Below are 16,271 nucleotides of genomic sequence, written 5' to 3' on the forward strand. Positions count from 1 at the left end.
TAAGGTGATTACATCATATCATATCATTTTATTTAACATTATTGATTTGGCCAGATGTTTTCCCGATGTATTTATTTGCATCAATTACAAGATCAGTGGTTAACTTGTGAGAAAAGTCTAAATATCTGTTTTAAAGGTGCTTTTTGCACTCGACCTACAGTGGGGCAAAAAAGTATTTAGTCAGCCACCGATTGTGCAAGTTCCCCCACTTAAAATGATGACAGAGGTCAGTAATTTGCACCAGAGGTACACTTCAACTGTGAGAGACAGAATGTGAAAAAAAAATCCATGAATTCACATGGTAGGATTTGTAAAGAATTTATTCGTAAATTAGGGTGGAAAATAAGTATTTGGTCACCTCAAACAAGGAAAATCTCTGGCTCTCACAGACCTGTAACGTCTTCTGTAAGAAGCTTTTCTGTCCCCCACTCGTTACCTGTATGAATGGCACCTGTTTGAACTCATCATCTGTATAAAAGACACCTGTCCACAGCCTCAAACAGTCAGACTCCAAACTCCGCCATGGCCAAGACCAAAGAGCTTTCGAAGGACACCAGGAAAAGTATTGTAGACCTGCACCAGACTGGGAAGAGTGAATCTACAATAGGCAAGCAGCTTGGTGTGAAAAAATCAACTGTGGGAGCAATCATCAGAAAATGGAAGACGTACAAGACCACTGATAATCTCCCTCGATCTGGGGCTCCACGCAAGATCTCATCCCGTGGGGTCAAAATGATCATGAGAACGGTGAGCAAAGATCCCAGAACCACACGGGGGGACCTGGTGAATGACCTGCAGAGAGCTGGGACCAAAGTAACAAAGGTCACCATCAGTAACACACTACAACGGCAGGGAATCAAATCCCGCAGTGCCAGACGTGTTCCGCTGCTGAAGCCAGTGCATGTCCAGGCCCGTCTGAAGTTTGCCAGAGAGCACATGGATGATACAGCAGAGGATTGGGAGAATGTCATGTGGTCAGATGAAACCAAAGTAGAACTTTTTGGTATAAACTCAACTCGTCGTGTTTGGAGGAAGAAGAATACTGAGTTGCATCCCAAGAACACCATACCTACTGTGAAGCATGGGGGTGGAAACATCATGCTATGGGGCTGTTTTTCTGCCAAGGGGACAGGACGACTGATCCGTGTTAAGGACAGAATGAATGGGGCCATGTATCGTGAGATTTTGAGCCAAAACCTCCTTCCATCAGTGAGAACTTTGAAGATGAAACGAGGCTGGGTCTTCCAACATGACAATGATCCAAAACACACCGCCCGGGCAACAAAGGAGTGGCTCCGTAAGAAGCATTTGAAAGTCCTGGAGTGGCCTAGCCAGTCTCCAGACCTCAACCCCATAGAAAATCTGTGGCGGGAGTTGAAAGTCCATGTTGCTCGGCGACAGCCCCAAAACATCACTGCTCTCGAGAAGATCTGCATGGAGGAATGGGCCAAAATACCAGCTACTGTGTGTGCAAACCTGGTAAAGACCTATAGTAAACGTTTGACCTCTGTTATTGCCAACAAAGGTTATGTTACAAAGTATTGAGTTGTATTTTTGTTATTGACCAAATACTTATTTTCCACCCTGATTTACGAATAAATTCTTTACAAATCCTACCATGTGGATTCATGGATTTTTTTTTTTCACATTCTGTCTCTCACAGTTGAAGTGTACCTCTGGTGCAAATTACTAACCTCTGTCATCATTTTAGGTGGGGGAACTTGCTTTATTTACAGTGGCTGACTAAATACTTTTTTGCCCCACTGTATATACCTGCCTCAATGTTGGTGATGCACGCATGACGACACCTTTGAGGGCTCACCGCCAAAGGAGTCTGACTCACTGAGGATTTTCCAGCAAAGCCATGCCAGCAGTCCAACTGCAAAGAACATGAAATGCATATGAAAGTGCAAAACCCAGAGCTCAGGAAGGGAGTTGTTGCTGAGGACACATTGTGCAGAACTACAGGGGCACAATGGAAAAAAGCTACAGAGCAGGACGTGATGTGATGGGCCTGTCCTCCTCCACCCTTGCAGCATTATGAAATCTGACCTCTTTCAAAGTGAAGGTTCAATAACAAACAGCAACCATATCCACGGTGGCTGAAATATTTGGGATAATAATCCATGAATGTGAGCACAAGCTTGCAGCATGCAAGACTTAAACTCTCATTAACTACAAAGCATGCAGAGTGGGAGAGTGAAGACACACGTGTTTAATTTGGAAATAAACATAGTGGTGGCACAATATATACAGTTTATGACTATAACATGGGAGCTTATTTGGAGGCAGTGGCTTTTTTTTTTACCACTAACGGTTTCTGCGTTAGTATGCAAGCACATGCACAAATACACTTTTTTTTTTTGCTTTTTTTTTTTTTTTTAAATTGTATTCCCAAAGGCAACTTAAAGTTGTGTTTTGCACATTTTAATAAATCGCTGGACCTTTTCTCCACTTTCCTACCAAAATATAATGAAATGAGGGGCAGCTCAAGACGTAGGCAAGTAATAAAAGTTAAATTATAGTAAACATTAAAACCTGATAAGCTACTTTCAGCTTATATTTTCAGTAGTTCTACTTTACTTCAGTAACTCCTGCTTGCTTTGTGGGTTTGTTTCATGAAGACGTGTGGAGGAAACATCCAGGCCTGAAGTAAAAGCACCATAATGCTACAAAGGTTTCATTCACTTGAAAAGTTTGCAGTTTGGAACATCACAAGAGCGATGTAAGGAACATGATTTATTTTCAGTCTTTTGTTCAGATGCTTTTTTGTACTGCAAGAAGAAAAATGAACTTGTTGAATGCCACACCTTTAGTATACCAAGAGTCTGATAATTGCAAGTCTTTTGTTCAGTCAAACCTTGAGCTATAATAGAACTGTTACTGGAAAGCCGAGTAAAACTCCCGTGCTTAGTTTCCCTTCTGTGGCATAATCACAGTAAACTTCTCCTGATTTGAAAATCCCTCTGCTGGCTGAACGGCTGACATAAATCATGCCTGCATTCATTGTTTCATGCCTCAGCAATGACGTCATTGTTACCAAGTAGAACAAACACGTACACATACTTCCAATCACAGCAGATTTATCTATGATATAATGGATCTATGAATCTGAGTGGGGTAACGTTTCATTCTAATACAAACTTAAAGCTAAATCACTCTCTACATATTTGATATCTGACCTGAATAATATCAACACTCTTGACACACAGTTTAATCTACTAGAAATACAAACATTTAACATATATGCACGCATTCATTTATTCCCAGAGTTAAGTATCTGGAAATACTCATTATTTCAATTTGAAGAATGGGTTTCCGTCTTGTGATCTGATCGTATGTTTCTAATCGTGCTCTTTCCAGAAAATAAAAAATGAACAGTTACTTCCTTTCCTCATTCCTCACTTCAAATTAAAGACAGACCCTACTTGTTGAGCAAACTACACTTCTCTTCCTAAAAATAGTAATTTAATGGCCTTCCTTGTTTTCCCACTGCAAAGCTCATGGAATAAACAGATACTGAGTCCACAGCGTGGGTAGCTGTAATTAATTTGTAGCATGTTTCCCATGAATTCCTCCTCACTCCCCCTCAGAGGCATGCTTGTAGTCAGATGTTAGAGTTTTCATACAAACCTTCTTGAAGAAACTTGAGGACTGAATAATTGGATATGTGACAGTTTCGGCATATTTCTCTTTAACTAGTATTCCTGGCTGTGACAATAAGCAGGAATGCAGGGAGGTGACAGCCATAGGTTTGGGAATCATCCTGTCTTGCATGCAGATGTCCGGACTGGAACAGGAAGAGGCTCCATTTCCAGCTTCATTGAAACCAAATGGGTGGACTCAAGCAAGAGCTTCCTTCAAATCACTGAAGCTAGACTTCATACATCTGCTGTTTATGGTGTACACTTTGTTTTGAATAATTTGGAATACTTGGAAATGGAACATTTGTCTTCCAGAGGTGTGCCTAAAAATACTTTGTGAGTCATCTCAAATTTCTAGCGAATTTAAAATAGAAAGAGACAGAAAAAGTAAGAGTCAGTCTTTCCTTGCCCTAGCATTCTCATTTTTGTTGACTCATAAAGTTGGCCCCAGTCGGTCATCACACTTGACTTCATTAAAATGTAGTTATGCATTTTGTTTTTATTTCTTTAGAAGCCAGAAAAAAAAAAGCTTTGCATGGACGCACATCCTGTAAGGCAACTTGTGTCATCTGCATTAAAACATCATGTGCAGGGTCATCAATGGGTGCACGCATGCAAGAGTTGTCCTTTTTGTGATGTTTGTGGACGCGTCAATTTAAACTCTTCAAACATCAGTTTATTATAACTTTGTAAATGTGTTACTGTTTCACAAAAAAAGAAATATAGAGAAATCATTTGGGGATGTTCTTACTGTTGGTAATGTAGACATTGTCAGGGGTTTGTGGTTTGGTTGCTAATATTATAACTTTGTGTGATGGTCATGCACACATGCTAGGAGAGCAAGTTTAAGGTGGGTATGATGGCATTCTCAGATGTGCTCATTTAACCAGATCACCATGCTGAAGTATGCTACGTACCACTAAACCATAGACTGTATATGAATAATAGACATAGCTAAATGATCAACATTATACAGTACATAAAGGTTCAACTATATACATGCACCCCTACTAATATTTGATCCAAGGTTTTGGCAGTCATCAACAAGCTTCTGTCATAATTCTGACTGGATGTTTGATCACACATCTTAGCAGAATTTGTAAAGTTCATTTAAACTGGCCGGTTTCCCGGCACAGACTCATCTTTTCAGTGTATTCCACAAATTTCCAGTGTATTCCACAAACCACCGACCTTTGGGAAGGCCATTCCAGTATATTAATGTTAGTCTGCTTAATCCGTTCCAAAACCATTTTAATATGTATTCGGGATCATTGTCCTGGTGGAACATCCAACTTTGTCCAACTTACAGTCGTCTAGTGTCATGATCCTAAGTCTGTGGCCTCACTCCTCTTAGAGTCCCTTGGATTTTCCCATTGTTCTGAGCATTCAACCCAATATCACGGCAAAAGGTGTAATAAACACATCAGTCCACAGTGTCCATTTCACACTTTATTAACATTACTACCACATTTACAAGTGTAAATGTACACATTAGCCGCCTAGCTTGATCATTTCTGATGATTAAGGACCCTGGAATGTACTTAATATATAAATCTATCAATTGTAATCAGTAATGATCACTAGTTAATAGGTTAATAGGCCTCATCCTTGTCAAGTTCAAGACATCGTGGAACCTTCAGAACCACCAAGTTCTTGTTTTTTAAAGTTATACTAGATGTATGCTTTACAATCATTTCACCCTGGAAAAGAACAGTTCAAAGAAATCAAGTAACGATGACATTCATGTCCATGATGAGTGTATGTAAACTTCTGACCACAACTGCACCTCTGGCAATAAAACACACACACACAAAATCCCATGACTAATCCACATTCACCCTCAAAAGTTTTTCTCCAGGAAGTTGTTGACTTTTTTCTTTTAGCTTACAAACTTTTATGCCCTGAACTTTTTGTTGCTCTGAAGAAGAAAATTACAAGTCAGCAACGCTGTAAGCTGCTTCCTGACCCATACTGATATAATGAGGCATAGGTTGAGCAATGTAGCTCCACGCTTTTTCTATTTTTAAGATAGAAAAATGCTGATTACTGAGCTCTGTTAGGTAAGTAGTGGGATTTTAGATCCCTGAAAGTGAGATTTACAAATGAAAGTGATGAAATGTTAAATGTAATTAGGCAATTAGTGAGTGCACTGCATTTGATTCATCACCTCCTGTGTTTCGGTCTACCACTGCAATGACCCTGCTTATCAATGTCTGTCATCAGATACAGAATTTATTTTCTTCAAACACATATTTTGTTTCATTTGTATCATTTGGCTTTGAACCTGCTGAGTTTCTTAAGAATTCCTCAATCCTGTGAAAACCATCATGAACTTCCCCCACACATTCCTGCAAATCCCAACACACAAGTAATGTGACACACTTCCTGTCTGACAATGGTGGAGAGACTGAAGCAGGCAAAGCTGGTGAAGGCCGGAAAAGAAACCGGAGAAAGAGAAATGCGCACACACCGAATGAGAGAGAGGGGACAAAGGGAAACACGTGGGACGTCTTTCCAGCTGGGAGCAAAGCTCTGCAGTTTTTCTGTTGTTTGAGCAGACACAAGCTTCCCATCACATCCACCCCTGCAACATGTGACTCACCAGGACATTTGATTGTAAAAAACTCTGACTTGTATTTGATTGTTAAAATGTAATTGCATAGTTAAAAGATGGGTGTTTTTTTTAAAGAAATGGGATTGGACATTTGCAGGGAAGTCCCCTTTCATCTCACGACTAAACCATGCACATGTTGCTTGTCATACTTCAAAAGCGCTGCTTATTTTTAGGGAGCTTTCCATCTGCTGCCACTGGCTAATAAACAAGGTGCACAGCACTGCCTGAAGCCAAACTGAAGGAAAACATGCATCCTTCTGTTAAAGCTCGACATCCAGGTGGAGAATATGCTAGAGGAAGCCTTTGGGAAGCACCTAGAGGAAGGTTTCAAAGAATAAAGCAGAGTTTATTTCTGTTTCTAACACATTGTCATGGGGGGATTTGCTTCATAGACTTGTGCTGTAAAAAAGTAAAGTTATGAAACCGAACTATGAGCTCCAAATGAACATTTGCAGTGACTTAATCAGAGTTGCAGTCGCAGCTAAATTTTTGGAAAGTCCATCATGAGCTACTGAATCATTTATGTAGGTTATCTCCTGTCGCTGTGGCATAGGCTTACATTGATCATGTGGGAAGGAGAGATAGCAGCAGCAGCAGCAGCACAAATGGCAAATCCTCAGCTGGGATCAGCCATCTGCTTTATGTGCTCAATTCAGCTGGAATGAGGAAATCCAGAGAATGTAGCTTTTACTTCATTTAAAATGCTGAATTTTCCCACATTGTGTGATTCCCCACATGCACCATTGCAAGCTATACTCAGGCACTTGAGTGATGACTACGTGCAGACTGTCAATATGATTCCTATGCAAATGGCAACACCATGAAAAGGGTCATTAAATCTCGGTGCTTATTAGACAGCATAATGATCTGATGATATGTCTCTCTGAGCAGCGGTTTGAAGGAAGATGCATATGGACTGATGGCATAAAAAAAGACTTGGAGGCTAAGTTCATGAATAGTTTTTAAAACCTCCCTAAACTCAGGTGTTACAGCAAGACAAGGCCAAAACAGTCCCAATGATAAAACCCTCACATCTTTATTAAAGGTCGGATGTTAAAGGTATAAAAAAAAATCACCCAAAGTTGACCATGAAGAAAACAGATACTGTATTCTATAGTGTAAGTAATGATACATCCCTACCGCTGTCAGTGAATGCACCGGAGATCAGATTACAGTCTTAATCTTAGGTTTTATGTGATCTGCTTCATTGCACAAGTCAACCACATCGGCTTTTCGTTGCAAAACCGCAAAATCTAAATGAGATGATAAAATATAGACAGAGTTTAACTTTCAGGGAAATGCTACATTTCTTTTCAGCTAGATAAGAAAATTACTTCAACTGTCATGCCAGTTGCAACAGTAACATTGCTGTAAAAAAGAGAGAGAGAAAAAAAAGGAAATGTGTGCATTTTAATGTACCTTTCTTTATGAATACACTTGGGTGCTATAAATGATCATGACTTTAAAGTCTCAGATGGTTATTTTAGGTAAGTTTATTAAAACGTTTTATTGTTGGGGATGCATGATGCTGTTCCCAGTGTTTATGTGACTGTGTTAATGTTTAGCTAGCAATAGGACAATGTTCATTGAGCCAATGTTCATTGTCCAAAAAGTACAGGAACTGTGTGACATAAGTAAGAAGATTGTAACAGGAACATAATAGAATAATGGTATAATGAGGGGACAAATCCATTACGATATTAGAGTGTAAAGCAGTAAGAATACAGTAGATATGCAAGAAAATAGCTTTTCACCTTTAATGCAACTTTACAGGTTTTTAAAAAAATGTGAGAAATGTGGTGAGAGTAAATTAAAAAAAATATCTGAATTTATATTCAAAAAGCTCAAATACTGTAAGATCCAGTGTTGCTAAAACTGCCTTTACTGGTAATATCACTTGAACAGACTCAAAATATTAACAACATGCTGCTAAACTAGATGCAAACATTAAAAAAGAAACTATTATGAAAAAACTTTGTGCTGTGTAAAATTCACAGTAAAACATTAAGAACAAATTTTCTTTGTGTTTTTTTTTCTTCATTAGGATGCATGAGTACAACCTCGGGGAAGATTTTCTTCATTCATTTTGTCAGTTTGACATACAGTAATCACGCAGTGTGACGCCCCTCTGCTGTGTTTTACAGCCTCCCCGTTGTGATGGCGACAGGCCTGCTTATCCTTCATTAATCTCTCTCCCCTCCTTCTCCCCCTCACTTAATGGTGACGTTTATCCTATTAATGTGTTGTTTGCCGGTAAATCTCCCCCAAAACATAATCCAGAGACATGGTTAGTAATGTGTGTGAGCGGGGACATGGTTGCCTTGGAGTCTGTGATTAGTTAATGGACACAAAATAAATGTCAAGAGATGATGCTCAGAGACGCTGAGAGAAAGAGAGCGATCTGTGATTCTATTATACTTTTCCCCAGTGGCAACGAAAAAATCAGCACTACTGGCTTCCCTTTCACAGAGCTACAAAGATGTACAATACTGCCCCCTGCTGTGTGCATGTACAACTGCAGTTTGATTGTACCACGTTGATGAGTAATAAAAGTGTTCAGGCCCTTAAGTAAAGACAGCAATGCCACAAGATAAAATAGATCATTACATGTATAAATCAAAACATGGAAAGAAGTACATAATTTTTTTGCTACATTTTGTAACCCATTTAACACACATTCTTCCTTTGCCGATTCTGAAATATTTACTTGTTGTACATGATAATACTGCTTCATATGTACTTATTCCACTTAAGTGTATTTATTTTGATCTCATATTGGCTTTCATTTTATTAAAATCTTTGTTCAGTCAAAATGTAATGTAATTTAATTTATTTTAAAATTATTTCATTTACATATATGCCTTTAAAATATATATATATATATATATATATATATATATATATATATATATATATATATATATATATATATATATATATATATATATATATATATATATATATGTATTTGATGTATTTCACTCTCTGTTTTTCAAATTTAATTACTGTGACAAAAGAATTCCCCAAGTCCGGGAATTATATCTCATCTTCTCTGTCAAATACACTAGTTCAGGAAGCCTTTTACCTATTAATTTAATGCCCTTTAATTGTATAATGTAGTGGCTGGAAATCAAATATGCCATGCCACAGAAATGGTTTTGCCTGCATCCTCATTTCTTGCCTTTTTCTTTTTTTCTTTCTTTCTTTCTTTCTTTCTTTCTTTCTTTCTTTCTTTCTTTCTTTCTTTCTTTTTGTTTTGCTTGCATAGAATTTTCATCTCACAAAACAAATTTTATTATTAGTTAATGATAGCCAGAATGAAAATAAATTGCAGGTTTTAAATGATGATTTCGTTGTTTTGTTTTTTTGCGGTTTCTTTGTTTCTTAAACGTATTTTTCACGTGCATGTTGCTAGTTTTATAAAATGACACTGCTTACCCCAGCCAGTTACATTTAACCAATAAAGACAGCAGGAATGCACACTTGAATATTTACATGAATGTGCTTAACTGTCCCTACAGTTATTTAACAACTCACGTTTCTTCAGATATTAAGAGATAGATTGCACTTATTAACCTCTAACTAGACATTGCCGTTATAAAAAGAATTATTCGGCAATATGAAACATTATTATATAGCTAGATGTTATTCCAAAATATTCCAAGTATTTTAACTTTTTTTGCCTTTTTTCCTTTTTTTTCTCCTTACTTTTTACATGACAGTGCATTGCTGCAAAGAATCATATGTTTATGGAGTTTTTGTTATTTTGTCACTTTTTTGGAGGCTATCACGTTGTTATTTTAACCAGCAGATGGCACATTTTGACTACCATACAATACCCATCTCATGCCTTGCAGGAATCTCCTAGCCTCTGCTTCCAAGTTGTGGGCGTTTTTTCCTTCTCAGTCTTGACTTTTTTTTTTTTTAGGGTGTTGCCTTTACAACTTTGGAGTTTCACCGGAGTGCTGCTAACAAGGACAGTCAAGTCGGATACGTCCTGTAGCAACATTTAAAACTTTTCGGACCACCGTCGAGGACCCCCCGCTTTGTTTATTCCACACTTTTTCAGACGGTACGGGACCGCTTTATTATAGCCGCTGTTAGCCAGCTAAGCTAACGGACGCCGAGCTGCTGTAACGTCGGCTGAGTCGCCAGAGAGAGAGTCGTTCGATGCAGGCCATAAAGTGTGTGGTGGTGGGGGACGGGTAAGTTAAAGGGCAATTTTATTATCAATTTGAGCTCTTAAATGTTCACAGTTTGAAGCACAGTACGATGTTTTATGGCTGTTTTAGTTGACCCAGTTACCAACAGTTGGCTAGCGGCTAACATGCCTAAGATAACAGCCAACATGAGCGACAGCTGTTGTTGTGCCTGTTCTCCAGCCCAGCTGGGTCAGACAGATTTATCTGCATGCCCCGGTTCGGTGTGACTGAAAGGCTCCACAGCACGTTATTTAGCAGGCATTTCGTTTTTTATAAAGTGTTATGATTAAGTGCTTACATTTGTCTGTTTAAATTATGGTTTTACAACAGCTGTGAAGCTGCCCAAGGCCTTTGAGAAACTTAATTCACTCGTTGTTTGAGGCTTTAAAACAACAAACCACCATTAAAATTCAGCAGAAGCCATTTAATTTTAAATTAGCTGGGTCATTCCTTCTCAATTCCTCATATTTTTAAACATTTTCTGCTCAAACATCTCCGATTTGCCTACCAGTCAGAGTTTGGACTCCCATAGTGGTTGCTGTGAAAATTTAGCTTTATATCTCAAATATTTTTCTGGATATTTATTAAGTTTTAAATGCCCGTTCATCCACTTTCAGGCCTTTTTTGCACATTGAAATCTGAGTCAATGTTTGAACATGAATATCTCAAAAACTAGAAAAGAAAGGGCCTGAAATTTCCCTTTCCCTACCATAAAAGTGATTCAGCATCCGTAATATGGGACAGATGCACATAGAAGACTGAATATTGGCAAGTTAAAATATTAATATTTGCGCACACACTAGTTAAATAATTAAAATCTTCACATTGCAAACAAAAAAAGGAAGAAAAAATTGTGATAATTTGTCAATAGTGTATATTTGTATTGTTTTCTCATTTTGTTTTATGCTGGATTGAAAAAAAATTTGAATTTTTTTTACACAAAACAAAAATATCACCAATTAGCTTATTTCAAATTGATCAAAATTCTGGAGTATTCAGATGGTACTCTTAATTATTAATACTGATCCAATAATTTGATTAAATATTTGCTAAACCTACAGCCCTGAAGGAATCTTTGAATTCAGGTTAAGTTTACAGTGTTGTTAGAGATATTAAAAGGAGTTTTGAATACCCTTTTTTTCCCGATTTTAAATGTAAAACATGCATTATCAGACTCCTCTAGGGCAGTGTGCTTGCTTACAAAGTTGTTATTGGGTTGGGGTTGGATGTAGAGAAAAAAAATGTCTAGAATAATAGTTGATGTATGAAGCAAACATTTCAATTTACTACCAAATTTATATATTGGAATAAGCTTTATGAAAATGAAAGTGAAAATGTTAAGTGAAATAGTACTTATGCAAATAAAAACATAATGTCTTTACCTGTGCTCAGCACAAAGTTTTATCTAGTAGTTGAGACCTATCATAGTTCACCTATGACTGGGTGGCATTTAATGATCTCTCTCTGTGTGTGTGTGTGTGTGTGTGTGTGTGTGTGTGTGTGTGTGTGTGTGCAAATTCTCACTTTGTTGAAAATCATGGATCAGATATACTTAGGATTATGATGCATTTCTAAGCCTACAGTTCATTTTGTAATGTATTTGTATGTGCTCTTATCCCCTATACTATACTGTGTGTGTTTTAGATCATATAATATAAAAGCTGTTTCAGGACACTCCTGGGCATAATTAAACTTTTGCAATTAAGACCTGACATCTCTTTGAAAGATCACAACAAAGCCAAAGCAGTAGGTCAGCAGTGGTCATCCAAAGCTAGATCTTTTACATGAAACCTGTAACTCGACATGTTAACCTGTCAAGTAGCACAGTTTCCCCATTCACACATTTCAAGTAAAGTGCTCCACTTCTCATCATTCCCTCCTTCCTCCTCTCAGGGCTGTGGGTAAAACATGTCTGCTAATCAGCTACACTACCAATGCCTTCCCCGGAGAGTACATCCCCACGGTGTAAGTATCACACACACAAAATCCCCCACTGGCCAGCTGAGGTAGGGGTGTCAAATTGACATGTGGCAGTTAATCTTGAACATTAAGTTGCATATTACAGAAGAAAAAAGTTTTGTACGTTTTTGCATAGTTTCAAAAACATTATCCACCTCTCATTCTCTGCAGCTTTGACAATTACTCTGCCAATGTGATGGTTGATGGGAAACCAGTGAACCTGGGACTGTGGGATACAGCAGGACAGGAGGATTATGACAGGCTCAGGCCACTGTCCTACCCGCAGACAGTATGTATACAGGCATATATTACATGTGTTTATCCACTGTCTTGCATAGTTTGGTGTAGCCAGACAATGTTCACTTACCCAGCACCGATTTGGAGTTATTCACTGGCCTCTAATACTCAAGACAGGGTCTGTGCATTCTGCAGAGTAGAGCCTTGTATCCACAGTACCTATACACTGTCTGGAGGACGGCTGGAGGAAGTGAAAAGCAGCTCTTGCTTTTGAAAAGCAGCTCTTGTTTGCCCTCTTTGTCTTCGCAGTCAAGTTGGCCTCTGTGCCAATGACTCGATTAATGGGAGTCACTTTGTTTACCCAACAGGACCAGCCTGTGTTTGTGTTTATTTGTGAATCCTCACATCTGCATTAGTCAGTCTTATGTTCAAAATGTTCATCCTCAACTGTTATGGTTAATTAGTTCTTACAGTAAGTTTGGGTTATTATTTTCAAAGTTGGAACACAGACGCCTGCACAGCGATAGTGAAGTTCTTAATGTCGTAGTGATTTGTGTCTGTTTTGTCCTCCTCAGGACGTGTTCCTGATTTGCTTTTCACTCGTCAGTCCAGCCTCCTTTGAAAACGTCCGTGCCAAGGTCAGTACAGCATGCTCTTTAATATTAACTTAACTGTTGTCCATGAAATGCCATTCTCAGATCAGCTTGGCTGGGTAATTGTGTTAGTGTGATACATAGCCTGATGATGGTGTGCATTTTTGACACAATTCTAAGTCTAGCTAAAGAAATATGCTTAATTTTAGGATTTTTTTTTTGTCACAATGGTTTCCAAAAAACTATTAAAAAAAATGTTTTAAAAGCAAAATGTAAGTTTTAGTTCAAATGCAGCTCTTTGATGCAATGATCACACTTCTTAAAGGTAACACTGTTTGAAACTGGAAACTGTGAAAGAAATCTGTTGTTTTAAACAATGCACTTGCATTCAGTATCGTCTTTTTATTTAATAATAATGCATGCCAACACTTCTGTCCTCACCCTGCAGTGGTACCCTGAGGTGAGGCACCATTGCCCCAACACACCTATAATCCTGGTGGGAACCAAGCTGGATCTAAGAGACGACAAGGACACCATTGAGAAGCTGAAGGAGAAGAAACTCTCTCCTATTATCTACCCGCAAGGGTTGGCCATGGCTAAAGAAATAAGTCAGTTGTAGCTCCACACTTTGACAAATGCTTCCTTTTTTAAAAAAAAAAAAAAAAAAAAAATAATAATTTATTGACTATTATTTTAGAGGATGAGGATGCTAGAAGGCAAACTCTGCAAGGGACTATTTTAAATTTGGCAGATTCCTGTTAACTTGGCTGCAGACTGACAGCAGCAGCGACTGGCGTCTGTTTGTTGCTCGTTTGTTGATTCATTGTTGGCATTTCAGGAATATTTATTGACATTTTACACTTGTTACAGTATTTAAGTAGTGACTTTTCTCCTATAATTGTTTTTGCTGCTTTAGAAACAGCATTTTGTTTCATTTTCTTTTTGATGATATTTTTCTCATTTTAATAATAATAATAATAAGAAGAAGAAAAATAAAAACACTTATTAATTAGCATCTGGACAGGTGTGCCTAATTAAGTGGCTGGCGAGTATATTGTGTCTATTTATAGTCACATAGTAGTTATTTGGAAGAGACCATCTCCTACCTTCCAGATGGAGCCTCAGAAACTAAGCGTTTAGAAATCTGATAAAACTGCGCACAATTTGTTTTAAACTTATAATTCATTATGGCAATTAAAATATTTAACATTTCTATTGCTGAGTTGTTTTTTTCATCATTGATTATTTGTAATTGTGTTTTTATCCATTTCTTTCTTTTCTATTTAGAAACCTCTGCTGCCTTTTGCTGCCTAAAGTGTAGAAGGATCTTAAAATATGTTTTGACTAAAAAAACGAGACTGTTCTTCTTTCCCCTTTTTGTTGACCAGGTGCAGTGAAATACTTGGAGTGCTCAGCTTTGACCCAGCGTGGCCTTAAAACGGTGTTTGATGAAGCCATCAGGGCAGTTCTGTGCCCACCACCTGTCAAGAGAAGGAGGAGGAAGTGCAGCGTGTTGTAACGGGGAGCAGCAAATACAGTCGAAATCAGAACTCGCCTACTTGGAGGGAAGAAGACGGCTGGGTTATTTTCACCCTGTGTCCTTGCTTACATAGAAGCTTTAGTAGATCATCTGAAAGAACTTTACAGATTTAAGGGGTGCAGAAGAGTTTCTGTCAGATCTTTTCTCTGGGTTTGCATCTGTTTAGTCCTTTCAGATGGATGGGAAAGAAGTGATTTTTTGCTAAGGCCTCGGGGAACGGGAGGGCAGGGGATGTAATTGTTGAGCTGGGGAGAGAGGGAGGATTTTACTAAAAGAAAAACAAAAGTCGTCGGTTTTCTCAGACATTGTGAAGAAACACTACCTGAAGGTGAATTTCTCGTGACACTACCGTAGATTTAACACTAAAAGAAGGAAGTTCTGCACGGCACTCTATCCCCTACACACTAAGAGATTCCTGTTGCCTTGATTAAAATTTTAGTTTTAAGAGGTAAAAAGATTTTTTTTTTTTTTATTTTTTTTTTTTTCCTCCATTGGACCATTTTTGTTTACACGTGTCATCCAACTAGAGGTGCTGCGAAAACTCAGCCATCTCTTGCTAGTCCCTCTGTGAACACTTTAATACTGTTTTTACCTGCACAACGTGTCGTCATGCAGTTGTGAAGAAAACCTTTAAACCCTAAAATGACTGCAATAAATTTTTGAAGCTCCTGCTCAGAATGATTGCAAGAGTGCAGTGATCAAACATTAAAGAGACGGTGTCTGGTTAATATTTTTAACATTTAGTTGTCTTGTTCCTCAATGTTTTTTTTCTAAATGTATCCATTGGTCTTGTCTCATCATATGTGAGCACAGTATTTTATGAATGACGGTCAGACATGTGAAGGTGTCTGTGCAGCAGGTCTTGTTTTGCTCTCCTTTATTTTTCCTTTAAAGTTGGGCCCTAGCTTTCACCAAATTTTACCCAGACGATGCTTCTTGCTAGTATGTGATACCCACTGTGTCATAGCCATCATGGAAGTGTGTAACATTTCATTTTGAACCCATCTATTACTGTCTGTTATGAAGCCAGTGAAGTAATTTTTGAAGGTCAGAGCTGATTTGAATGCATTTTGTTTTACAATTAAACTTCAGTAACAGAAAAGTTATTATTTTGAAATGATCAAGTTGTGCGATTGCGCCAGGGAACTCAACATTTTATCAGCGTTTCATTGGCACAGAGGAAGTTGGATTTAATTTCTTAATAAATGTGGTTTCATTTTCACATTGTAATTTGCTGTGATTTCTTTTTCTTTTTTTTTTTCTTCCTTTTTTTTTTTTTTTAAGCAAATTTGTTAAACTCTGTTTTTACATTTTATATGATGCCACAGACATTCTTTTGTCAAGGTAAAGGTTTAAAAATGTTACTATTTCCAATGAAATGCTTTGATTGGAGTAGTCCAAATTTTAAAAAGGGGGAAAATGCCCCATTAACACTCAGTTTTGCTTCTGTACTCCACCACAATGGAAGCGGTGTACAGAAGC

General features: G+C 38.0%; 1 protein-coding gene across 1 annotated transcript; it reads left to right on the forward strand.

Moving 5' to 3' along the window:
- The first annotated feature begins 10,134 nt into the window (after nucleotides 1-10,134).
- Nucleotides 10,135-16,011, forward strand: LOC101483895 (Rac family small GTPase 1). The gene is made up of 6 exons (XM_004562345.5): nucleotides 10,135-10,463; nucleotides 12,354-12,425; nucleotides 12,591-12,708; nucleotides 13,232-13,294; nucleotides 13,698-13,857; nucleotides 14,638-16,011. The coding sequence occupies exons 1-6, from the start codon at nucleotides 10,429-10,431 to the stop codon at nucleotides 14,766-14,768; spliced, it is 579 nt and encodes a 192-aa protein (XP_004562402.1). The 5' UTR covers nucleotides 10,135-10,428; the 3' UTR covers nucleotides 14,769-16,011.
- The last annotated feature ends 260 nt before the right edge of the window (nucleotides 16,012-16,271 follow it).

The sequence above is a fragment of the Maylandia zebra genome, linkage group LG8 (genome assembly GCF_041146795.1).
Source record: "Maylandia zebra isolate NMK-2024a linkage group LG8, Mzebra_GT3a, whole genome shotgun sequence".
NCBI lineage: Eukaryota > Metazoa > Chordata > Actinopteri > Cichliformes > Cichlidae > Maylandia > Maylandia zebra.